The sequence below is a fragment of the Ailuropoda melanoleuca genome, chromosome 13, assembly GCF_002007445.2.
Source record: "Ailuropoda melanoleuca isolate Jingjing chromosome 13, ASM200744v2, whole genome shotgun sequence".
Lineage (NCBI taxonomy): Eukaryota > Metazoa > Chordata > Mammalia > Carnivora > Ursidae > Ailuropoda > Ailuropoda melanoleuca.
In genome coordinates, this window is record NC_048230.1 from 33,505,216 (window position 1) to 33,532,395 (window position 27,180).

General features: G+C 42.6%; 1 protein-coding gene across 7 annotated transcripts in view; it reads left to right on the forward strand.

The window, feature by feature from the left end:
- CEP112 (centrosomal protein 112) overlaps nt 1–27,180 on the forward strand; it is a 402,227-nt gene that overhangs the window by 346,173 nt on the left and 28,874 nt on the right. For all 7 annotated transcript variants that reach the window (XM_034641416.1, XM_034641414.1, XM_034641415.1 and 4 more), the window contains one exon: nt 12,557–12,646. In XM_034641416.1, coding sequence (XP_034497307.1) covers nt 12,557–12,646 — 90 coding nt within the window. The remainder of the gene's footprint in view (nt 1–12,556; nt 12,647–27,180) is intronic.

Here is a 27,180-nt window from a genome sequence, read left to right on the forward strand (position 1 = left end):
CTTCTTAAAAAGTAAGACCACGTCTGACCCATCTTTTTGCTTTCCAAATGAGGGCTAATATATTGTGTACACGTTATTTTTTTTTAAAGATTTTATTTATTTATTCGACAGAGATAGAGACAGCCAGCGAGAGAGGGAACACAAGCAGGGGGAGTGGGAGAGGAAGAAGCAGGCTCATAGCAGAGGAGCCTGACGTGGGGCTCGATCCCATAACGCCGGGATCACGCCCTGAGCCGAAGGCAGATGCTTAACCGCTGTGCCACCCAGGCGCCCCTGTATACACTTTAAAAACATTACTCAATGGAAGTATTTAGAAAGAGTTTTGATTTCTCTTGGGAAAATATGAACTGGAGTTATTCTCAATGTGAAGAAATTTATACTAGGATTAAGTTGCCAGAGAAATCTCAATGATGTAGGTCACGGTTTCCTAATTGGCACTGAAAGAGTTGTAGGCTAACTTAAAGTGGCATGTTCTTATATCTGAAGAGTCTTACAATTTGAAGCATTATAAAACACTTAAGTGAAATTTCCAAGTCCCCTCCATTGTCTCCGGGTCCACATAGAAGTGATTTCAGAGATCAGTTGTGTTGCGCATTCAGCATGAAAACTAGGTCACTAATCATTTTTCTGATCAGGAGAATTTAATTTTGCTTAGTAGTTCAGAAATCAGACTGAAAGACTGACTATAAAAACACTATCACGTGTATGCTTTGTTGTTGATAACTAACTGCAATCCAAGCTTTCATAACTAAAAGGGAGTGGAAGAAACTTCAAAAGGTTGCATGATAAATGTTTTTGACAATGTGTCCGCTGAACATTAAACAGGATCTTTGTAAATCCTCTCATTCTAAGTGGTTTAAACGGAAAGTTTTAAACTTCTTTCTTCGTAAATATTGGCTCCAGATATCACAGTATCTTAGGGGAAGGAAGGAAGGAAAGGAGGGAGGGAAGGAAGGAAGGGGAAGGAAGGGAGGGAGGGAGGGAGAGAGGGAGGGAGGAAAAAAGGAAAAATACTTTATCTACAATTTCCATCCCCTCTGTGAATGTGGGAGTGCTGGACACAGGCTCACCTAAAGGTCTCTGGTTCCACGTCTTGGGCATCTTCTCTTTCATGGTCTAGCAGTGCACCAGTGTTTTACTAGAATGACTGCCTTTATAACCTGATATGAGCCTGGACACGAAATGATAGAAATGCAAATGGATACATATAATTTTAATACTTTTCAGAAGCCAACTTTGGAGAAAAATCTCCAAGTTTCCAGATTGTTGCACAATGAGAATGCTGTCGGTCCTTACATGAACAAAATGAGGTCTAGAAGTAGGTAGTACGAAAAGGAATGTGCATGCATGCGTGTGTGTACGCTTGCGGGTGTCTGTGTGTGCGCGCGGGCCTGCTCACGTGATACAGTGTTTCATAGAAAAAATGTGTAAGACAAAGGAAGTTCCTTGGTGTGTATATGAGTTCTCTGGGCTGCCATCACAAAGTATCAAAAATTAAGTGGCTTAAAACAACAGAAAGTTATCATCTCACAGTTCTAGAGACGAAACACCTGAAATCAAGGTGTCGGCAGGGCCATGCTGAGGTCTCCAGGGAAGAACCCTCCCTTGCTGCTTTCCCTTCTGGTGTTTCCCAGCAGTCTCTGGTGTCCTTGGCTTGTAGATGCATCACTGGCCAGTCTCCGCCTCCAGTGTCACATGGCTAACCTCTTCCCACATTTCTCTTCATGTAAGAAGAGCAGTCACGCTGGATTAAAGGCCTACTCTAATCCAGTATGACTTCTGCTTAACTAATTCCATCTTCAAAGACCCCATTTCCAAATAAGGTCATGTTTTGAGGTTCTAAGAGTTAGGACTTCAACATGTCTTTTTGAGGGCATGTAATTTAACCGAGAATATGGTGTAATGTCCTTCTTTTTTGACACCATACTCTGATAGGCTAACCACTGGCATCGTTATTACTAATGAATCTGTGACACAGAAACTTCTTTTTCCTCCTGCTTTTTTTGATTCATGAAGTTTAAGACTAAATATCTTAAGACCAAACCCAGATCATTTGGAGTCACTGAAGGCTTTTGAAGGAAAGTAGCATCAGCATAGATAGTAGGAGGCATTCTAGATAAGCTGAAGAAAGGAGCAGAGGCCCACAGGGCAGCGCAGAAGGGGGATCCTCTTGGTAGCAGCAAGCAGAGGTGGAGAGGAAGAAGAGGCGGGTCTCCGGCAGCACCATTCCCTCCTCCCGGATCCAGCTGACCTGGGGCCCTTTCCTCTGTCTATGACTTTCTAGCTGGGAAGCTCGGGCAATCTGTCTCAGCCTTAGCTGCCTCCCTCCCAAGGGAGGCTTCTCAGAGAGTTACTGTGGAAAGAAGTGGAGTATTTAAGGCTCCTAGCCTGGTAGGAGCTACCGTGTTAGCGCGGCGCCCGACCTGTGGGAGCTAACGTGTTGGCTTTGAGCTAGTATGCTGAGTACAGTAAGCAAGACTACGGGCCGATCTGGAACTAGGTAGAAGAATGTTAACCTTGACAGGGTTAAGAGATGGTCAGGCATTTATGGTTTTGGAGATGGAGAATGGCATAAAAAGATAGTCTTTGAGAAAAATTCGTCTTCCAGGGGGTTGCAGGGGGTCATAGCCGGGAAAATGTGGAATCCCGGTGTGCAAAAATGAAGGCTGAAGTCAGAGTGGCTTCACATAGAAACTGAAGGAACTCAGGCAACTAACCGGGACAGAATTGAAAGAGGGACAGCCCGCCGAGGGCTGTGAGTTTAAACCCACGTGGCGGTGGAAAGAGGGCCGTGTCACTGATGGGCAGGACAGCGGGGAGGGAAGCTGGTGGAGGAGGAACACCATGAGTTTGGTCTTGGACTTGACACGTCTGAGATGACAGTGGGAGACGCCACACCAGAGGACCCGTGAGTGTGTGGAGATGAGCTTTAGGGCCCTCAGCAGGGAGGCCCTTGCTGGAGCTGGGGAAGGGGGGGGCCCTGCCCGCAGGACAGGGGACACTGGTGTCATGGTGCTTGCTCCAACTCTAACACTCAACTCAGGATCTTACTTGCCCCCAACTGCTTCCTTCATGATGTTTCTCTCTCTCTCGGCACCGTGCACCCAGGGTCGTCATTGGCATCATATTACCAGTGAATCTGTGTCGCACGGAAACTTGTTTTCTCTCTTCCTTCCCATGTATTTTAATTCTGCTCTGATGACGGCACCCAGCCACCTCCACAGGGACCCCCGTAGCCATTCCTTTAAATACCTTCTCGCGTAGCTGGCACGTCCCTTCTTCAGTTTTAACAGAGGACAAAGTTACAGTTTGTTGGAATGAATGCCGCAGGCTCAAGGGATCCCACGTGTGAACGATTAGTCGTCGTAAGAAGGTCGAAATTGAAACGAATGACTTGTGGGTGCTCCCTCCTCCCCGGGCTTGCGCAGAAGAGGGGTGTCTGCAAGACGTCACCACTTTTCACTCAGTCGCCCTCCTCCGTGATCCCGGAACATCCTAGCTGCGGTTCTTGAACTTGATCCTCGATGTCTGCTACCCGAGATAAGAAGCTGTGCTTGGATTTCCTGCCTAGGAACGTACTGGCTACTTGAAGCGGAGACGTGTGTCAGGTCAGGAGGGTCTTTGCGTGACTAGGGAAGGGATGAGATGCATCAGGAGATGCCAGCTTCCTGAGGTCACAGTCTTGGAGTAACATGATTTCTGTTCCTAGAACCTGTGTTAAGGCCAGGAAACACCAATATTTTTAAAAGTGCATTTTTAGGACCTTTAAAGAGAGGTCTTCAGGAGTTTTAAAAGCCTGAAAATAGGTGCCTGCACGCGCGAGAGAAGAGAGAATAAGTAACAGCTTGCTTCTTCTTGGGTGAAAACGCTACTCTTATTTTTCATCCTGGCCACGATACTTTGCCTTTCATGTTGCATCAGTAGCCTACTGCGTACTATAGCAGAGGCTCACGTCCAAGTGCAGTTGCTCATACATGTGGTTTGTTGCAACAAAGACTAAAAACTTTCCACCTGAAAGGAATCTTGCCTGATGTGAAGAGTAACATATGTATGGGGTTAACACCCCCAAAGATCTCCTTTTCTTCATACCAGTAGCACCAGAGACTGAATGATGAGGGTTAAAAAAAGAAGAAAAAATTGCTTGCTTGGACTGTGAAAAAAAAAAATTAAAAACCTGAATGTAAGCCATAAAACATATATATACAGTGTTGTGTTTTGAATACATTAGTGGCCTCTGCAGTGACCGGGGTTCTGGTTTTCTTTAGATCTGTAGCATGAGCCCGTTCTCCGTCACTGTAAAATCACTAGTCAAACTTTCTTATGGTTCGTTATTCATCCTGGCTAGGTCTAAATGAAGAAATCACTTTGAAAAGAAATCTTGACTGACATTTCAGTTGAAGACTTGTTACTTTTGTTAGATTTAGCCTATTAAAAAAAATAAAATCAGACAGGAGCTATAGTGGCCTCTGTAAATAGCCTGTGAGACCACCCAGGAAAAATGTCACTCTGCCATTGTGTCATCTTCCCTCCCCTGAGATTTAGATCTCCTCATCTGGGGGACAGGCTTGGTCTTCCTGCTGTATCCCAGTTGTTCAAGATGTGCTTAAAAAAAAAAAAGTCTATAAATCTGACATAAAAATAGTGCGATTTTGTTGCTTTTCTTTCATTTTCCCTTAGCTTTCAGTTAGCAATAGTAGAAAGAAAATCATCTGCTGTTTCTGTGTCCATTGACATGCCGAAGAAAACTGACTCGTCAGAAATATTGTCAGCACCATTCGTGAACTGAATTGAAGTAATGCTACTTTAAAAAATGTGGGCATTATTAAAAAGGCAATTAAAGTTTAAATGAGAGTCATGCCTATTTCCCCTTCATATGTAGTGTCTCTTCCCTCTAGTCACAGATCAGGTGTCATTTCTGGCCGATGGATAAACCAGTCAGGGAATGATGGTTTATATCAAGATTTTATAATCTGAATAGATATTTTATGATACAAACTTTTAAATCATCTTACCATTTTAAATAGAAAACAGACCACTTCCGTTAAAAAAAAATAAACCTGGAATTTTACTGTCTGTAAATTATATCTTCATAAAAATATAAATAAGCCTTTCCTTTCCAGTTATCTTTTCCTTGGGTCAAAATATGAACATCACTCCTTGCTTCCTTAACTTTATGTTCAGAATACACTGGGGGAAGTCCTTCTATATCTCTTCTACCCATTGAATGATGAATGAATCTTGTCTTCTCTGAAGTAAGATAGTAAATTCAAACCTCATGAAAGGACGGATATGGTGACTTCATGTGTTTTAAGTAGGAAAAGCTTAAAAATGTTTTTAGATTTTTATTATGGAAATTTTCAAACATACACAGAAGTAGGGAGAGTAGTGTGCAGAGCCCCCACCTGCCCATCAGTTTTCAACAGTTTGCCAGGCAGACTTTTTTTGGGCAGCATCTTTGGTACAAATACTCTGCTTTTTTGCTTATTAAACTCCTTGGCTGTGCAGAGCTTGCTGTTAACGAGGCCCCTCCTTCATTTCACCCAGCAGAGGCGTGTCTGCTTCCTTGTTTCATGACCACAGACCTAACCCAAAGTCTACAAAATCAATGACTTTGAGGACCCCAATTTTGTATTTATACAAGGCAAAACTTAATCCATGATTTTTTTGGTCTACATATGCTTTAATCCAGTTTCTTCAAATAAAAGAACTCTATTCTAGTCAAGATCCCCACTCTCCAGAGAACATGTGGGAACAGGGTCTATGGGAGAGAACCAAGGAAAGGGTCCATTTGCCCTTTGCCCCTCAGTGTACGGCAGGCTCAGAAAAATGTGCCTGTAGGCCTCATGATAATTTGTGAAAAGGTCAGACACAGGCATTTTGCCAAAACTTGGCAGCACAGAATGAGGCAGAATATAAGCGTAAAATGCATTAAATTTCAAGTCAGTGAGAACTGGTTTGAAAACTCTTAAAAAGCAGGAAGTCATACTCCTACAGTCTGCATAAGAAAATGGAGCACTCTGCTGATCGTGTTTCTGGAAGTGACTCAGGAGAGGGTAGCTTTTTCCTGTTGATTCTGTGTTGATTAGAAAGTAGTTTTCCAAATTTCTCACAATGGAGGTTTTGGTAAAGATGGGGAAGTAGAGAGTTTGAGATGGTCTCTGGTGAGAACCTGGAGCCCAGATATTCTGGGTGATGAGCTGAGGACAAATTTGCTTCCCAGACAGCCTACTGAAAAAGGATCATAAGGTCATAGCTCTCATGGGCCAGAATGGATGCCCACTCCCACCTCCATCTGTGGAGCTGGCGGAGAGGTTGGCTAAGGGCAAGGTCAGATCTCTAGAAAGACTTCTGGTCACACTAAAAGACTAAGTCTGAAAGCCCCTATCATACGCCTTGTATACTGGGAACATTCTGACATCTATATCTATCTATCTATCTATCTATCTATCTATCTATCCATCCATCCATCCATCTAAGCAATCTCTCCACCCAGTGTGGGGCTGAAACTCATGACCCCAAGATCAAGAGTCACACGCTCTTCTGAGTCAGCCAGATGCCCCATTCCTTTTTTTTTCACTATAGCACAGTGTTTCTCCCTTCCAATGACTTTTTCCTTCATTAAATAACTTTTTAACCACTTTATAATTGAAATGAACTCTTTTGTTTCATTTATTCATTATTAAAAGGCACATATCTGCCATCATTTCATGTTTGTTTGATTCAGAACGGCTAGAGAAACTTTGGTTTTTTAATAAGACTACAAATAATTCCTTAATGCATGATTTTACAAGTTGAGTGGTTTGCTTTGAATCGTGTTTATAAATTTTATGAAAATAATATCAACTCTAGTACTCTTTTCTTTCCCCCAAACCAACAGCAAAGCTCTAGTACTGACACAGGTGCCATGTAACGGGCATCACATTAGCCACCAGCCCTTCCCCTCACCCTGCGAAGTCCATTGACACGTATAATCTTTCAGACTTTAATTTGCCCTAATTATTTTCATATTTTATTTTATTTTATTAAAGATTTTATTTATTTATTTGACAGAGATAGAGACAGCCAGCGAGAGAGGGAACACAAGCAGGGGGAGTGGGAGAGGAAGAAGCAGGCTTCCAGCAGAGGAGCCCGATGTGGGGCTCGATCCCATAACGCCGGGATCACGCCCTGAGCCGAAGGCAGACGCTTAACCGCTGTGCCACCCAGGCGCCCCTATTTTCATATTTTAAACAAACAAATTATCTTATAACGTGCTCCCTTTTAGAGAGTGTGGTATACCCTCATTGTTCTTGCAAAGCTTGTTATGTCATTTACATTTTTCTTCTGGAAAGTGTCATTCTTTCTTCCCGACCACCACAAAGCACTCTGAAAGTCGGCACACTGTTGCTTCCTACAGCAAGCTGACTTACATGGCATTTAAAGGCAGGTTTAATTGGGAGAAGAGAACTGCCTTTTCAGTAATGATGCAAGTTAACACAGCAGAGCCGAGAGATGAGGGATAATTTTGCAGAATAAACAATTTAACTGTGCAAGTTGGATTTCGTTTAATATTTGTGACCCAATGTTGGACATTCTGTTCTTTCATGATCATGGGCTTTTCTCAGGAATAAACCAAAAGTCGCGATTTGTGTGTGTGTATGTCAAATGTCAGATCTGAAGGCTTTTGAATAAAGAAGCCACAACTCGAAAGAATGTTCCTGCTTGTACTGATTGAGTAATTGTGCTCACTTTCACACTGTCCTTATGTCAGATTCTGAGGTTGAAACTCTGACGGCCTAATAATTCCTTAGAATATGAGACCAGGAACAGCTGCCAATATAAACTGTCATTTTCCTTTCATCTAAGTACATCTTAACTTTTTTGAAAGTGGTATATTATTTGGTTACTTTCCAATTTTTTAAACTGATTTTTTAAAAGATAATAAAAGTAATTTCTAGACACACTGCTTTCTCTGATTAACCTTAAAAAGGTCATGTCTTACATCTTTAAACTACGAGCAAATTTGAAAAGTGGTACCTTTTTCAAAAGCAAATGTAATTTCACTGCTAGTTTGATAATATTGATAAAATATGGTTGACTTAGTCTTTTCGCTATATGGAGTGTGGAGAAAGGATCAGATGTAATTCTGTGACCTGTCCTGTTAGAAACGCTTTCTGCTAGAGTCCCGTAAGGCTAAACTCTCAGCTGCCCCCTGACCCTCAAGGTCTCACCAGCCCCCTTGGCCTCTTCCCCCTCTGCCTGCTCATCCGTGGGGCTGTCAGCCAAGAGTCAGGTACTTGAACCTCTTCTCTTTCGACTTACTTCCCAAGGAAGTATCCTATTTGCACCTAGTCTGAGACCCCTCTCCACTGCTCAGAACCCCCTCCTGGTGTGACTGGTGCCCTGGGAAGTCCCACCAGCACCTTAAACTCAACTGGTCAAAAATCAGCCTGCCCCCACTGCTCTGGCTTCTTGTCCCTTCAGTAGTTCATGGCATCCTATTCTGTGGTCGTTCAGTGTCAAAGCCTTGTGGTATCTCTGAGTCCCTCCTTCCCTTGACGCCCCGTTCATGATTCTGCCACACCCACCCCAGCCCCCCTTCAAGCCCTCCTGTCATGTCTGGCCAGCACTTTTGCGGCAGCCTCCTTACTTGAGCCCTGGCTTCACTCTGCAGAATTAGTTCCTCAGAATTCAAGGGAAAAAAACATTGGGGCATGAACAGGGCCGAATACTGCCATGGAATGAGCAAGAAAATGGGCTTCTGGCTTCAGAATTTGGGAGGTAATGAGTGACCATGATGAAAACACACTTAGGAGTGTGGTGGGGACAGCTGGCAGGTGCGATGGGTTGCCAAGAGGGTGGAGAGGAGGACAGGGGCCACTGTGTGTGGCTGCTCCCGGGTTCTGCTGCTGGAGGAGGAGGGAGACGAGGCAGGAGACAGAGAGCAATGTTTTGTTTAAGACAAGAGAGGTGCACATCTCCTTTATTTTCTTCTGTGAAATAAAAATAAAAACTAGGGGCGCCTGGGTGGCCCAGTCGGTTGAGCGTCAGACTCTTGGTTTCGGCTCAGGTCATGATCTCAGGGTCATGGGAGTGATCCCTGTGTTGGGCTACACGCTCAGCAAGGAGTCTGCTTGAAGATTTTCTCTCTCCTTCTTCCTCTGCCCCCCCCCCCGGCACATGAACACGTTCTCTCTCTCTCTCTCTCAAATAAATAAATAAATTTTTTAAAAGAATAAAAATAAAAACTAAAAAAAAATAAAGGAAGTGTTTTATTTTTTATTGTGGCAGAAACCAGACAATATATTACAAGTAACAGTAATGTCATATGTATATACATACATAAGATGTGTCTAGATATGGATATTTGGAAGGTATAGTTGTATATTATGTGCTTTGAGAAACATAATAACCTTTAGTTTAATGTGCTGTATTTAGGACGTTTGCAAGCCCTGGTGATTGAGTACATTTCCTCAGGGAGTATCATTCAAATATTTATTAGCTCCTTCCACAAACATGAATTCAGTGTCAAGTGTGTGCCAGGCGTCAGGTTGGCCAGGCTCTAGGCTTGCAGACCTGAGGGGGAGAGAGCCCTGAGTTTCTGCTGCTCTCAGTCCTGCACAGACACGGACACAGATTCTCTGAAGCACTGGACGGATAAAAGCCCAGAGGAGTCCATTCTTAGCTCTCAGGATTGACACCATCAAGCAGAGCAGGTGGGGCAGCTTCCAGGCAAAGAAAAGAGAAAAATAGGTACAGAGGGAGAAAGAGGCAGCGTGAGTAGCAAAATGTACAGAATGCGAAGTTAGCATTTTAAAACGCCAGCCCCGGGGCGCCTGGGTAGCGCAGTCGTTAAGCGTCTGTCTTCGGCTCAGGGTGTGATCCCGGCGTTCTGGGATCGAGCCCCACATCAGGCTCCTCTGCTAGGAGCCTGCTTCTTCCTCTCTCACTCCCACTGCTGTGCTCCCTCTCTAACAGGCTGTCTCTCTGTCAAATAAATAAAATCTTTAAAAATAAAATAAAATAAATAAATAAATAAAACGCCAGCCCAGTGCCTGAGTACCGGCCACGGGGCCCCGAGCAGGCTACGAGGCCTCGCCGAGCCTCAACTGCGCACTCGCAGACGCCCGAGGAGGCAACACCTCCTGCCCAGGATCGCAGCGAGCGGTAAAAATACACCCCGCACAGTCCCTGCCAGCGGCCCTGAGCCTGGCCACGCAGCAGCAGGCCGCCAAGGCTTCGTGGGGCTCAGCCTGGCCAGAGAGCAGAGGCCCCTGCAAGCCCCGCTCGGGCGTTTGAGCTGTAACTCAGGGACGCTGGAGTATCGTGTAAGCATTTCAGTGGGGGACTGACATAATTAGATTTCGGTTTAAGAAGATCACTCTGACAGCAGGATGAGGGTGGATGGGAGAGCAGGAAAGACTGGGAACAAAGAAACATGCACACATTCTTCCCACTACAGTAATCCTTCCTCTCCCCAATGATGCCGTCAGAGAGGCGGATACGGCCCCCTTTATTGGGAGCTCCCAAAAGGAAAGAAGAAACTGCGACTTGATCAACAAACACAGAACCGTTGCATTCACAGACCACAATAACAGAATTGTAAACGGGTACCTGCAAGCTCGTGGGCAGACTTGGTTGAATTGGGGATTTTATAATGAAGCATAATATCAAAGAGCCCCTAAAGCTTTTCACCTCATCCTCAAACCCTTTTACTTTTTAAATTAGAGGTTCTTGGCCTGGGGTTCATCCATGGATGGTCTTCAGGCAATCTGTGGACTCCCTGAAACCAAAGACTGAATATAAACAGTTTTTCCATGTGGGGAGGGACCACTTAGCATTCATCAGATGCTGGCTGGCTGGATCTAGAACCCCAAAGAGGTGAAGAACCACTGTGTGTATCTGTGTGTAGAACAGACTGGCATTGCCTTGAACAGACTGGACACGGACTGAGACGTTTCTGTCTGAACTTCAGACCCATATCTAGCTGTTCCCCGTATCATTGCTTGGATGTGTAATGGGCATTCCAGACTTAACATACTGCATCCCAAGCTGAACAGATATTCTACCCCAACCCCTCCCTCACCTTCCCCGACTGCCGCCTTCTACCTGCTCAAGCCAAAATCTGGGGGTCTTTTTATTTCCCTGGTCTGCATCCACCCCTTGGGGCTGTCTATCTTCAAACCCCCGCCTGCTGCCACCCACCACCCTGGTCCAGTTCCCCATCATCCTTCCCCAGTATGTTTCAGTGGCCTCTACCCTGCCTCCCTGCTTCTGCCCCTATCCCTTTTCCATCTATTCCTCACAGCAACCAAAGCAACATTTGCCCACACTCTCCAGTAGCTTTCCTTCTACCTCTGAATAAAATCTAATGTTCTTTGCCCTCTAAGGCTTTGCGTGACCTGATGTGGCTTGGCACCTATGATGTCCCCGATATTGTGGCTCCCCCTTCGCCCACTCTCCGCACTGACCTCAGGGCCTTTGCTCATACAGTGTTCCCTGCTTGGAAGGTTCTGCCTGCAGATGTCTGTGACTTGCTCTCTCTCCTCCTTCTGGTCTTTGCTCAAGTCTTCTTGGGTCATCTGCTCAAGATTGCAGTACCTTCCCCAACGCCACTCCAGAATACCCTCCTTCCCTGCTTTATTTCTCTTCTACACTTACCGTAATAAAATATTACACTTACTTATTGTCTACCCCCGAATGTAACAGAAGCTTCATGAGAACAGGGAATTTTTTGTTCTCTGGTTTCTTTCACTCTTCTATCTAGAGTGCCTATCACAGTTCTTGACGCATAGCAGAAGTCCGTTATCTTGACTGAATGAATTTAATTTTGAGAATTTATTTGGCACCTTTGCCGTTACCATGCTGTGTATCCTTCTTGCTGTAACTTTCTGTCTATCATATCCATAATTATGTCAGATTGTTTGAATGCATTGTTTCTTTTCGAATTCACCTCTTTACTTAAAATAGTAACAGAGGCAACGATGATTATTGATGTCACGGTTCCTAAATTCCCCATATTTACCTGAATTCTATTTCCAGCAGCCACTTGGCAACTGAAAGAGTTACTCTCCATATGCTTCTTACGGGATCCTCTAATTCCACGCCATCCTTCGTGACTTAATAAAGAAATTCCTTTAAGGTTACTATTAGTATAATTTGGAAACCTGTCATGTTGGTGTGACATCGCAATTCCTAGGCTGTCACGACACTCCTCAGAGTCCAGCGTACCTCGCAGGTGGACCGAGGGAGCTACTTTCATTAGCGACAGCTTTATGCTTGATTGCAGGCTTGTGGCTCTGTGCTGGGAATATCAGAGACATTTTTATAAACGGAACTGACACCTGCTAATGTGTCTGTCTTCTGTTTGGAATTTGTTATACTAGTTATTCCTAAAGCAGAAAACACCTGGGCGTGACCTTAAGAGTCTGGTTTTGTTTGCCTGAAACAAACAGCAGTCTGGGAAACAGCAGTCATGGCTCAAGCCAAGCCCTTTTTAATGCCAGTTTAGGTGGTAAAACTTCTTTTCGAGGAGGCAAATTTTTAATGTGTATGTGTTTATCTTACACCGTTCCAGGCTTTACAAGATGAACTGGAAAACCGCGCTAACCAGGTGCGATGCGCAGAGAAGAAACTACAGCACAAGGAACTCGAGTCACAGGAACAGGTAGGTCCTGTCCCCGCCGCCGCTTGGCTGGTTGGCTTGTTTCCTTTCTCCGGCCAAGCAGCTTCTGCCATTGCTGTTTCCCCTGGGAGGCGTTGGCTGCAAGTAACAGAACACCCCACCCCTAGCCGGCGTAGATGGCTTAGGGACTGAGTACCTCACATAACCGGGAGTCCGCAGGTAGGGTAGGCTCTGGGCCCAGAGCCTCGGGGCCTGGCTCTGCTTCTCTGCCATTCCCGTGGCTCTACCTCCTGCCGTGGCTTCATCCTCACACCACCCAAGACGGCTACAGCAGCTCAGGCGTCCGGTGCAGACCCGGCGGTGTCCAGACTGCCCTTCCCAGAACCACCGCTCCCCTGCATGCCTCCCTTCCCATCTCATTGGCCAGAACTGGTCACGTGCTCAGCCGGGCCTGTCCAATCCCTGGCAAGAGAACTCAGGGGACCCAAGCTAGCCTGGACGGATGGCGATCCACCTGCTGGTGAGGGTCTGGGAGAGGAAGGATAGCCTGGACCGGGAACGGGGGACAGGGATGTTGAGTCCGCAGCCGGCAGTGTCTGCCACGTCATCACACTCTTATGCACGGACACTCTCGTACTCACGGAAATCAGGGTTTCTTTTGAACTTGAATTTCCGCCCTCTTTCCATTATGTTGTTGAAATAAATCTAATATAACCAGAATAATCTGGCTATGACAGTAGCTAATGACCTGTTTTATTTTCAAATGACAGGATTATTTTCATCCAGTTCTTCTGGTTATAGTGAATTATTCTTTGTGGTAACTTTGACAGTTTAAACTAAAAAGTCAACAACGTTATCAATAGAGATCATGAGTCTTGCTGAAATCTTTGATAAACGCATTGTCCCCAGCCATTGCGTAGAAGATTGCTAACATTCTCCTAAGTGCCCCCAGCCTCTGTGCACAGAAAGAACCATAGGTATTGACAGATTCTCACACTTCAGTTGTCTTGTGAAAACATTAGTTAGATAATTATGACCTCGTGGGAAGAGTAGACTCTGAAGTAAGGCTAAGAGGGAAACTCTTTTCATCTTTGTAGATGTTTACAAACAGGATCCGAGGTAGGGGATTGCACACAATGGCAAACGTGAACATCTCCTATAATTCCTTTGTACTCTCTGGTCTATTTCCTGTGTAAAGTACGTGCCGTGTATCTATGTCTATATCGTGTCTTACACGATAGGCATGTCTTAACACACACGCGCATCTGTGCACATACATGTATATATATGAATTGCGTAGGGTCTAATGTACAGTCAATAACAGGATCACAAAGTAAGATGATACTAGGATGAAGCGCTTAATAATAACTCCACTTGACCAAAGGCCCGAAGGTGACAGACACTGCCTGAGACCATTACACGTGGTAGTTCTTTGTCATGATAATAACCACATAGGGCCAGGACTATCACCCCCGTTTCACGGAGGGCACACTAAAACCCAGAGAGGTTGAGTAACTCGTCCAAGCTCACACAGCTAGCGAATAGTAGAGGTGGATTCGAACCCAGATGTATCAGTTTGGAATCCTTCCTCTTTTCATGACAACATTTCTAGTTCGTAAAAAGGCTGCCCAGCAGAAACGTACAGTGGCAGGCACCTGCCGTACAGTACAAATGCCGCTACCCCTCCATGGGCAGAGTGCAGCAAAGAGCAAAGGAAACCAAAGCCGAGCAGATCTGGCTGCAGGTGACGATGGCTCCTCAGATGGCAGCAGGGTGCTCAGCAGAGGCCGGCATAGGCCTGCTCCCCGCAGAAGGGCAGCTGAGCTCGCCCTCTGTCTAAGATGCTGGTAACTAGGAGAAGACCAGCTGCCTAACAGCAGGAAGCGGTGCTCCCTCCTGGGGCTCTTCCACTTTGTGATAAAATATGACTTAAGGTAAAACTTTGTTGACATCACTCTAATTCGTGGCAAAACTTCACACAGAAACTCCATAATATATTGAGAGTAGGGAAATTAAGAAATCCCAAATGAACAATAGGGAAGGATTCAGGGGCCATGTTCTGTCTTTTTTTTTTATTGACTTCTTTTTGATCATCAAAGTTGCTTTCATCTTAGTAGTGACAATGGCTTTTTAGACTATTTCTTATACTAATTCCTGATATCTTCTGCTAGGGCTACAGTTTACCAAAGAAAGGTCAGGAAATACCCATGGGTAAAACTGACTATTTCGTAATCGTTGCAACCATAAAATGTTGAATTCTTTCCACAAGATCCTAGGGTGTGGCTAGGATTCGATGCCAGTTGTTTCAGCAAAACTGAAGAGCAAATAATGGGCACATAATAAATCCTATTCCTCTATCTTTCACTTAGTTTAACTTTGGTTTTATCTAAATTTGAACCGTGGCCCCCTTTCAGCTTGTGACACTAATGGAAATAGTCAAAACTAATTACAAGTATCGCCGTGGATGTTTTGTAGGGACTCCTTATAGATGAGCTTACTTAGGAGATTTCAAATGTCGAAATTGTTGCATAGGGTTTTCTGTTTTGCATCTGTCAAAGCAACTGCAGGACCAGTAGCCAGCCTGACATCAGCCTATCAAATAATCAAAACAGCTTCTTGGAACTTTCTTCTCTTTCTTTTTGACCAAATATTATTATCCTGATACTTGTTGCACAAAGAATCAAAATTGAGACTGGCAGAATTACAAAGGACAATTTCCTGGCCTTCCTTTTTTAACTTGCCTGCTTTAAAAAAAAAAAAAAAAAGTTTAAACTGTTTCTGTTTTTCATTTAAGAAAAATTCCTGTGTTTTGAGTCTATAAAAACAAAAAATGAATGAGGCATTTTAAAAGTTATGTTTTTAATTAAAAACAAAAAGCTGCTTCTCATCAGGCCTTGTTGGGTGGTATTCTCGCTGTCCACCCCTTGCCTGTGCACCATCACCTCTCCCCTCACCCCGGGGGGCCTACGTCAACGGCATCACCAAAGAAGGCTTGTTCACCCATAGTTGCAAAGGGTTAATTTGCTGTGATGCACCTTCAAGATAACACAAATAAAATGAGAAAAATACTAATTTTCTTAGTCGGCCCTATAGAAGCACGTTTCCTATAATCCACAAATAACAAAGTAATTTAAAAATCATCGTTATTATTCTCCACTACCAGGAGCTAATAATTTTGAATTCTAGATTAGATCGAGCAAGAATCCCATAAGTGCAGCAAGAGCAGGGGATCAGAGCTCTGAGCAACCTTCCTCATGGTGCAAGGAAACAAAGTCATCGGAAAAGGAAGTGACTCCCTAACATGATAGTGGTGGGCCCGGGGTAGGACTGCTCCTACCTGTGCGCTTGGCAGGTGGCTCACTCCCAGGAAGCTAGTTTCTGTTACATTGAGCACTCTGTAAAATGGATAAATGCCACGTATCCCTTAGGTTAGATATGTGTAAAACTACATCTCATTCATGGGAGCAACCATGATTTCATTGTTTGCAATGAGACTAAGTAATTTGCTAGCCCTGGTCAAGATAATTTGGTCTGATAAGTTACAGAAAAGAGAGGAAAGAAAATAAATAGTCTAACATTTTACTTGGTATTTTTAACATCATACAAAGCACATATTTATCACAGAGCACCAAACAATGTCAGATTATAACGTACACAGGTTAAAACCCCTCCTTTGAACTGAGTGTATCTTAAGTTTTGAAAGTGTGAGTAGCTTTGATTACATTGGTGACTCTGTTTCTCAGAAGATTATTTTAAATATGTTAGTGAGAAAAAATAATACCTTCGAGATCCAATAAATAAAGTGTAATGCTGCGCATTTCACTCACAGGGTCATACTTTTTTTGCGGAACATTTCATTCTTTCGATAGGCATATTGTGCCAGACAGTGCTAGGTCCTGAGAAGACACAAGGATGAATTAAGTCACAGTTCTTGTCCTCAAGGAGTTTACAGTCGAGTGGAGCAGAGAACATCTGTGTAAAAGGGACTGCAGGCATGGAATTTAAAGGAGGTTCTTTTTCTTCTAACTGGCATAGAGACTCAGAATCACAAGATGTAGAAAGAACACACATATTGGTACTGCTGTCCATCTTCCCCCAGGGGAAGGAACGGAAAGATCTTTAGCTGGTAGAAGGGGAGGGGCCACCTCCCCTGGAAGAGCTTGGAACTTGCAGGCAGGTCATGGTTTCAGGAGCCTGTGGCCTTCAAGGGAACCAGGTCCTTGCTGAGCAGCCAGGCAGGGAAGCGTGCTTCTGCCAGCTTCTCATGGAGCACCTGGGCGCCTATCTCATCTTGTTGCCTGGGGCTGCCCCTGGAGAGCCTGTCTGGTTTTCTGGCTAGCATTTTGGGGCAGCCAGCTAGTTTAGCTCCTAGTCGTAGCTGGTGTGCCCGGCATGTAGGGGACTACTCCGACACGAGTAACTCATAAATTGCCTTAAAATATAGAAATGAAGGCAACCTACTGAATGGGAAAAGCTATTTGCAAATGACATATTCTGTAATGGCTAACATCCAAAATATATAAAGAACTTATACGACTCAACCCCAAAATAACCCAAGCCATCTGATTAAGAAATGGGCAGAAGGACCTGAATAGACGTTTTTTTCAAGAAGACATCCAGATGGCCATCAGACACATGAAAAGATGCTCAGCATCACTCATCATCAGGGAATGCAAATCAAACCACAATGAGATATCACCTCACACCTGTCAGAATGGCTAGAAGCAAAAAGAAAAGAAACAACAAATGTGGCAAAAATGTGGAGAAAAAGGAACCCTCGTGAGCTATTGGTGGGAATGCAAACTGGTGTAGACACTGGAGAGCAGTGTGGAGGTTCAATTACCATATGATGCATAATTCTACTTCCGGATATTTACCCTAAAGAAAACAAAAATACTAATTCAAAAAGATAAATGCCCCTTTGTTTATTGAAGCATTATTTACAATGGCCAAGATACGGGAGCAACCTAAGTGTCCATCAGTAGAAGAATGGATAAGGAAAATGTGGCGTAAATATGTGAGGGAGAGAGTGTATGAAAAAGGGGGAGAGAAATTGGAATATATGTGAAATATATATAAGTGGGATATATACAATGGAATAAATATATATATGTGTGTGTGTGTATACACACCGTGGACTATTACACAGCCATAAAAAGAGATGAGCTCATGCCATTTGCAGCAACATGGATGAATCTAAAGGGTATTATGCTAAGTGAAGTAAGTCAGACTTAAGAAAGACAAATACCATATGATTCCACTGATGTGGATTCTAAAAAAAAAAAAAAAAGAAGAACAAATGACCAAACAAACAAAACGCAGAATCAGAGAACAAACTGATGGTTACCGTAGGGGAGGGGCGTGGGGGAATGGGCAAAGTAGGTGCAGAGGGGGTGGAAGATCCAGGCTTCCAGTTACAGAATGAATAAGTCATGGGGATAAAAAGCCCAGCATAAGGAATATAGTAAATGTACTATAATAGTGTTGTATGATAACAGATGGTAGCTGCACTTGTGGTGAGCACAGCATAATGTATAAATTTGCCAAATCACTATCTTGTACACCTGAAACCAATGGAACATTGTGTGTCAACTATACTCAAAAAGTTAGAAAATTATTAAAAAGTGCAAAAACTAAATAATGTAATATATATAATCAGTCACACTTAACACATTTTTTTAAAAGATTTTATTTATTTATTTATTTGACACAGAGAGAGAGAGAGAGCACAAGCAGGGGGAGTGGCAGGCAGAGGGAGAGGGAGAAGCAGGCTCCCCGCTGAGCAGAGAGCTAGATGTGGGGCTCAATCCCAGGACAGATGCTTAACCGACTGAGCCACCCAGGTGCACCATGGCTTTGTAGCGGCTCACTATATATTTAAGGTCTAGCCACATTAGTTAATTTAGGAGAGAATCTAGTGAACAAGACAGTCACAGGTAATTGTGTGTGTTTGAGAAAGGAACAAAGGTTGTCCCAGAGAGCCCTACCAAGACACTGGGAGAAGAAAAAGGAGAGTCTCCAAGGACTAGTATGATCCAGCAAAGAAGCACTACTGGTTCTAGGTCGATCTTTGTCACTACTGGTCATGTGCTCTTGGGCAAGTCACTTAACCTTTCTGGATACCAGGTTCATAAAATGTTGTAATAATACTGTCCACAGGATTGATGTGAACATCAAAAGAAGATAATGTATGAGAAATACTTCAAAAGGTATCAAACATAATGCAGATGAAATGTGCATCATTATTGTTGTCCGTAAAGTTCAAAGGGACGAGTGAGCTAGGCATTAGCAGGAAGGAAAGACATTTGGAACAGAATGAGGGAAGACGTGAAGCAGAATGGGCTCAGAAGGTTCAGGGACTAGTGACTAATATCTTGGTTAAAGGGTAGCATCAGAAAGAGGAGAATAAAGCCAGAGAGTTGGCCGGTTTCATTTCATCCATTCAAAAAAAAAGACCAAACCGGTGTTATTACCTGTTCTTGACCAAGCACTGCACTATGTGTTAGGAGCGTTGGTGGGTAATCTTGGATGCAGCGCTGAGGAAATCAGTCATTGCCCAGAAAGCAGTTGTCGGCCATTGAGGATTTTTGCCCTTCAACTGGGTAGTGTTCTATGATTACATTTACACTTTAGAAAGATTAATCTGGCAGCAGAGGATGAGATGAACAAGGGATGAAAAGAGAGAATTCAGAGGGTATAGCACTAAAATTCACATCACGAGTCGTAAGAGATCATGAGGGCTCGAACTCGATCTTGTCAAAGGGAGTAGAAAGGAGTAGATGTGAAGACTCACTTGAAATTCACAGAACACAAAGATTTAGAGGGCAAAAGAAAAGAATAATAGCTCTCTTTGAGTTGATAGGCTGATGAATAGTGTATTGTCCACAAGAGGTTGAGTCTGAGAGGCTAGCAGCAGGACATTCATTTGGTGGAGACATGTCACTGAAAATCTGAACTAGAACTCAAGAAGGAATGCACACACGTCTGGATCCTCTTGAAGGGGGGATCTAGCAAAGCCCACAGGACGTGGATGGGACTGAGGGGCAAGAGACGAGAGGCCCACGGGCAGAGGCATGGACAAGAAAAAGTAGGGGAGGATACAAAGAAGGTTTTAAAGGAATGATTGGCCAAGGAGAGAAGAGCAGAGCCAGGAGAATTTAATGTCGTGAAAACCAAAGAGTGTTCCCCACTAGACTTTAAGCTCCTTGAGGGTACTGGCCCTGTGTCATCTCAAGGCACCAACCAGTGCCTGTTGTCACACTGAATCGCTCAGTAAAGCCCTTGCTGCCCTCAGTCGCATCCTCAAAACTCTCCTGCCCACTCCACGTCCCTCTTTCATCTGTGCTCTTTTACCACTTTCTGTGAAACTGTTAAAGGTTTTCCCATCAAACTCCCTTAGTAGATGTTTGCTCTTTGAGGGTGGGCCCCTGAGCTGGGACTGTGTCCTGTTCATCTTTCTGTCTCAGCGTTCAGCCCACTGCTGGGCCCATGTGGCACCTGGTGAATTTGTGGAAGGAAGACAGGAAGGAGGGAGGGGGGATTAGCAGCATGGTCTCCTGCAAGGAGTCTGAGAATGAAGAGTTCCAAAAGCCACCGAACTTGGGTACTGACCTCCAGATCCTTTATATTGCACCCCCTAAGCATAGGCTAAGTAGACTCTTTCTGAACATATTCTTGTCTAGGCTTTTGTTAGAATAAATATTACATGCTTGTATAATTTTCATCTGGGGTGAGTGGGATCATTGAGCGTTCTCACGGCTTATCTCATGGCTTATCTGGGGCTCTCAGAAGGGTTTGTAGGTTGGGGAAAACCAAGAGAAAGCAGAATGCCAACACCTTATCCACACAGCCCACCTTTCCTCTTTTTTTCTCAGTAATTTTCCCCACATTTATTGAGGTATAATTGACAAAAAAATTTGTATATATTTAAAACAAACATAAAACAATGTGATGATATGATACACATTGTGAAATGATTGCCACAATTAAGTTAATTAACACTTCCATCACCTCACCTTCTTACTGTGGTGTGTGTGTGTGGTGAGAATGCTTACGATCTCCTCTCTTGGCAAATTTCAAGGAGACAGCACAGTCTTATTAACGATAGTCACTGTGCTGTACGCCAGGTCCCAGAACTATCTCAACAACCGCAAGTCTTTACCCTTTACCCAACATCTCCACATCCCCCCACCTTCCGGCCCCTGGCAGCCAGCATTCCACTCTGTTTCCATGAGTTCGCTTTTTTTCTGTCTTTTTTAAAAATCCACAGAGGGGGGCGCCTGGGTGGCACAGCGGTTAAGCGTCTGCCTTCGGCTCAGGGCGTGATCCCGGCGTTATGGGATCGAGCCNTAAAAAAAAAAAATAAAAATCCACAGAGGGTGAGAGCGTCTGAGTTCTCTGCATTCTTTCTCTCAGCCACTGTCCTCTGGGTTCATCCATGGTGTCGCAAATGCCACGCATCCCACTTTTCTGCTCCTCTCTAAATCAGGGCAGATTTTCATTGCAAATCTCTTCCACAAGACACCCTCAGAAGGACAAAGCAGAAGGGATACCAGCCAAGTCCTTTATTTTCTCTACAGATAAACTTGGCATTCTGCAGCTTCCTTCCCAGGTTCCCGGGTTTAAGAATAAAACTGGATCCCTTTAGTATCCGTGGCTTTGGGGTCATGTTACGCATCTCTGGCAGAGCCTTTGCTTCTTCTGCCTGGTCCACCTTTACAACGATCATCATTTGTATTCCCAAAGACTGTATTTGCCTCCCACAAAGCCCAGTGATCTGTGGGGGAGCAACATGGATATTAGGAGAAGCAACATCAATATATTTAAAGCTTTCATTGGGTAGCGGTGCTTGTCTTTAAACCACCTCAGTCATCAAGAGTAACTAACAAATCCATAGAGTCACAGGCAGCCCTACGGAGGAAGATGCTATGTAGACAGAAAATCAATTACGCAATGATCGTGACGATTGTTAAGAGGAAGAATTGGTCTTTTGCAGATTTCCAAGCCTTTAATTTCTGTTTTCCATAATGGATTTTAAGACTTCACAGTCTCAGCTGCTGTTGGCTAACTCGTCTGCAGTGAAATCTATTTAAAAGTACTAACAGCTCAAAACGATGTTCTATCCCAAAGCACATTATGAAAACAGGAATAATAATTGCAACAGAAATAAAATTCAAAGACTTTTATTGACTTTTCATGTTTAATGGTTATTATTCTGGCTTGTTTCGAGTAATTTTAATAACCACAGTTTATTTACAAAATTCAGACTAATTCTTTTTTTCCCATGCCAACAAAATACATTTGTTCCCAGACAGCTGGTATGATGCATCCTTCTAAAATTTGTGTTGTTATGAGGGATAGAACCACATTTAATTTTGGCCACGTCTTATTCTCAATGAGAGTTTATTTGAATACTTGCCTCTGTTTTCTGAAAAACACTTGAAGCACAGTGTCAGGGACATGAGTATTTTCGTTAAAATACACATCTCATCAAAATTTTCCTTATAAATCAGTTCCAGTAGAATTCTAGAAGATTTCAGTGGTAAAGCAAGTCAACACTTGTGCACAAAACCTCTACTACAAACTGTGCACAATGATCACCACGCCGTTGTTAAAGGAGAACTTAAAGCAGCTCTTTAATGTGCTCTGCATTCATCATGGCTTTCTTGAGATTCCCTTTGTTTTTAACTTCACTGGGCTGGTGGTGCTGGGGGGAGGAGAGAGGAGGCATGTTTTTAATCCCGTGCTTTGCTGACATATCAAATCCAAGTGTCAGCAAAGCACCCACTGCCTCATTGCAGGTGTTTTTCCATAAAGCATTTTCTACATTGTCAAAGTGGTTCTTTGTCCATGCAGCTAACACAGGGGGACGATGGGGACAGGGGTGAGAGCTACAAAGAGACTGCACAGACTGACAGACAGAAAGGGCTCTGACCTGGGGCTGCCGGCTTCAAAGCCTGGCTATGTCTGCCTGGGTCTAGGTCTCATCCTGTACTCCTGTAAGTAAGTAATGTGATAATACATTCTCACTTCTTGTGGTTTGATTTTTTTTTTTTTAAGGTAGTTTTGGCCGGAATTTTAGTGGTTTTTTTTTTAAATTATTTTTTTATTCCAAAAATTATTTACTTCAAATCAGTAAATTATAGAGGCACTTAAAACCCAAAAATAAAAAGCTTAAAACCAAGTTTTCTTCTATGCCACCTTTTTAAACTGGTGGGCAAGAGGAATGATCACAAGCATTAACCTGGGTGGAATACAGTCTCCCAGAAAGAGAGAAAGGAGAATACATCCCTGAGCAGTGTCCTGTCAAGATTTACTTTTCTGGCAGCTGCTAAGCACTGAATTCATGGAATTGAGCGAACAGCTGGAAGGAGGAAGTCAAAGAAGAGAGAAACACAGAGATGGTAAAAGAAGGTGGGAGTGAGTCAGCACGGTGGCAGGGAGAAATGTTTGATGACTACTTACTGTGCCTGTCACGCTCAGAAAAGTTATCACATATTCTGAGCTAACATTTACTTACAATTCCTTTTCTGCTCTTGTCCAACCAGAAGAGATCTTCTTCCTGTTGAAAGAGGCTATTTTAAGGTGGAAGCGATTGAAATTGTTTATTGTCAAACAAATGGCAGAGCACAGGTATTTTAGAGGCCTCAGATGTATATCAGTTTAAACTAGAAATAAGGAAAGAAAGGTGATATTTTTATACAAAAGAAAATTCAGAAATTTGAAAGGCCCTTTGAACATACTTTACATGAAGGTAACCTTTTGGATTTCTCTACAGAACTCGAGGACAGTTCCAGTTGAAAAAAAAATATTGTCATAAAATGTTCAAATGCAAAAAATGATTTCTTGAATCACATGGAGAAATTAGAACTAGTGAAGAATAGAGCATCACTGGCGTGATTAAAATTGTATGAAATTTGACAGCTATTTTGAAGCAGACAACCTAATACCTCCTCAGTGCTCAGTGTATAGAGTTGTCATGGAAGTATTGTCCTCTAGAAGCTTCTGTCATTATGATAAAGGAAAACATCATTTAAAGATCCATTTTTGGTTTTGTATGTGAATTACACTCAAGTTTATTGAGAAGAGGCAAGAAGTAGGAGTAGAAAGCCCTCTGACAGGAGATTTTCTAATTTTAATTAAGAAGTAAGGGAAGGTTTGCACTGTATTAGCCACGAAAGATTTATGTGGGAGAGGGGGGCTCTTCCCATCTCAGATAGGTAGCAAGGCGTGGTGGAGAAGAAAGGGCCCAGACGTCAGACTTATGTCAGGCTTACATCAGGCTTGGATCTTTGAGCAGCGGCAGAAAGGATCTGACAGGTGGCACATCAGCCCTGGCCCCCCACTATAGAACCAGAGCAGCAATTTATCTTGTTCTTCTACTCTTCTGCTTTAAGATTTTACTCAAATGACTGCCCAGGCAGAAAGAATGGGAAAAAATTGGAAACCTAGACCAAATGATTCCAAATGCTTCATTTGGCTCAGAAGATTTTGAGGTTTTGCTTGAGTTGGTAAACAGAGGAGGGTAAATGAGATTGGTAAATCAGAATGTGCAACAGTAACTAAATGACAGCTCAGGGTGAACTTTCTTTCTAAACTCTTAAATGTTTAGGAGTTTAGCTGTCTTGTTGAAGACAATTCAACAAGTATTTCCTAAGCACCTACTATATATCAGGTCCTTTATTGGCCTTGATAGACATCAATGAGCAAAGAAAAATCCTTGCTATTCTGAAGCTTACCTTTTGGTGATAGGTTCTTCATAGCCTTTTGCACTTCTATATAAATTTTACACTCAACTTGTTAATTTCTAATGTCTCTCCAGTCCATGAACATAGTATATCACTCTGCTTTATTTAAGCATTCTTTAATTTTTTTATTGTTTTATGTAAAGATCTCTTACACATCTTATGTTAAATTTACTCCTATTTATTTTACATATTATGATGCTGTTTGAAATGGTATTACTTTTAAATTTTTATTTTCTCACCATTGGTTCCTGGTACATAGAAATAAAGTTGACTTTTGTGTAGTTTCCCTTTATCATATTAAGAAAGTTTCTCTCTATTCTTACAAAGATTTTTTTTCACCTTTAAATTATGAATGGATGTTTCTTAAATGCCTTTTTTTCCATCCTTTGAGATAGTCATATGAATTTTGCCCTTCATTCTGCTAATGCAATGACCTTCATAGGTTAGTTTTCTGACATTGAATCATCAGCCTTGAGTTTCTGGAATTAGCCCTTTTTGGTCATGATGACTTATCCCTTTTTATCTTTTGCTGGATTTTGGTTTGCCAATATTTTGTTTAGGATTTTTACATCTTTGTTTATGAGTGACATTAGCCTATACTTTTCTTTTATTATAATGTTCTTACTAGATTTTGGTATCAAGGTTTGCTATCCTCGTAAAAAAAAAACTGGAGTGTCCTCTCTTTATCTGTTTCCTGGAAGACTTTGTCTAATACTGATATTATTTCATCCTTAAAATGGTAGATGAAGCCATCAGGACTTAGGATTTTCTTTGTTGGAAGATTTTCAATTAATCATGTATATACTTTCTTTAGTGGGTATAGTATCAGATTTTCTATTTTAATGTCTGTCTGACTCTCTTCTCTTTTTGAGACTATAATTATATGTATGTTAGACCTTCTAACTTTGTTCCCTGTGTTCTGTATTTATTCTGGATATTTTTAAATCCAGCATCTAGTTCCTTTCCTTAATTGTGTTTAATCTGCTGTTAAACCCATTCTTAATTTTGGTTGTTGTATTTTCCAGAGTTAGAATTTCTACTTAGTTTCATTTTAGTTTTCTGTCCTGTGCTGAAGTTCACAACTTTTTTTCCTATCTTGTTGAACAAATTTATCTCAGCTCTTTTAAAGTTGAAGTCTGATCGTCATTATGTGGAATTCACATGGATCTTATTTTATTGTCTTTGTTTCTCTTGGCTTTTGGCCATATTGTCTTGCTTTCTTGTGAGCCTGGCTATTTTTGATTGAATGCCAGATATTTTATAGAGAACTTCATAGAAATAATTTGAGGCCTACCTAGAATGATGATCATTTCCTCCAGAGAGAATTTATATTTGCTTCTAGGTAGGCAGGTAGTGGCACTTGCTATCCTGAATAACCTGAATCCATTTTCAGGGATTGAGATGATTTGAAGCTAGTTTTAGAGAGTGCTGGTCTATTTCCAACTCAGTCCTTCTCATAGAGTGTGAAGTCCACCCAAAGCATGGGATTTTACAAGGCGCTCCCGTTTAGTGAGACCTGGACTGCAGCTTGTGTCTCCATGGCGTTTTTTGTGAGGCTGTTAAAAGATCTGTTCAGCTTCTCAGTCTCTTACCAACCACTCAAGAGTTGGCAAAGTCCACTACATAAAATGTTCCCAAATGCCAGATTTACACGCTCTCATAATGTCTATCATTTCCAGGAACTTGGTCCTATGATTCTTCCCTGCCTTGTTAGTTCCCTAATACTTTGACACAGACTTGGGAGAGAATTATGTAAGTGTCCATTACTAGAAGTGGAAATCCAGTATTTGCATTTCTGTGAGTTGCTTCATCCCATTCATTGTTAAATTTGTTCTATCAATTTGTTTTTCTAATTTGACCCATAGAAATTAATTTTCTTACATATTCTGTATCTTATTTGTGTGGTAAATACATTGCAAATGCTTTCAGTTGCTTCTCCTTTAACTTTATATTCAATATTTTTATCTTTTGAGAACATTATTTTTCATTTTTTTCTTTATGGCTTCTAAGTTTGCCCAGGAAGGTCTTCCCTACCCTAAGATTATAAAATATATTCTCTTTGTCAATGTAGATAAAGTTACTAATCACTGATTTCAAAATAGGGAGTAGGCCTAATCTAAACCCATAACCACTTAAGGACAGAGAACTTTCTCTGGCTGGAGGCAGAGATGTGACAGAAGGGAGGGTCGGAGAGGTTTAAGTATGAGAAGGATCCAATACACGGTGCTGATTAAAATTGGAGGGAGCAATATAAGGTGGCTTTCAGGGCCTGAGAGGGGCTCCCAGCTGACCGCCAGCAAGGCAATGGGGACATCAGCCCTTACAGCTGCAAGGAACTGATTTGTACCCCAAACCTGATTGAGCTCAGAAACAAAGATTCCCCCAGGGACTCCAGATGAGAGTCTAGGCTAGCCAATACCATGATTTTGGCCTTGCGATACCAGAGCAGAGGAACCAGCTGGGCCTCTTCTGACTTCTGACCTATAGAACGTGAGATAATGAATTTGCATTGTTTCAAGCTGCTAGATTTACGATAATTTGTTAGAGCAACAGTAGCAAGCTAATGCAGGGATCTTACCTTAATTTTTATATTTTATTTCCAAATAGCCAGTTATTGGTACCATTTATTGACTGAGATATTCCTCCCCCATTTATTTGAAATGCTACCCTTGTCAAGAATCAGATTTTCCATATATGCATGAATCTGTTTGGGACTTTGTATTCTTTCTCATTCATCCACTTCCTGTACCAATAAGAGTCATTTTTTTAATGATTTTTTTATTATATTATGTTAATCACCATACAGTACATCCCCGGATTCCGATGTAA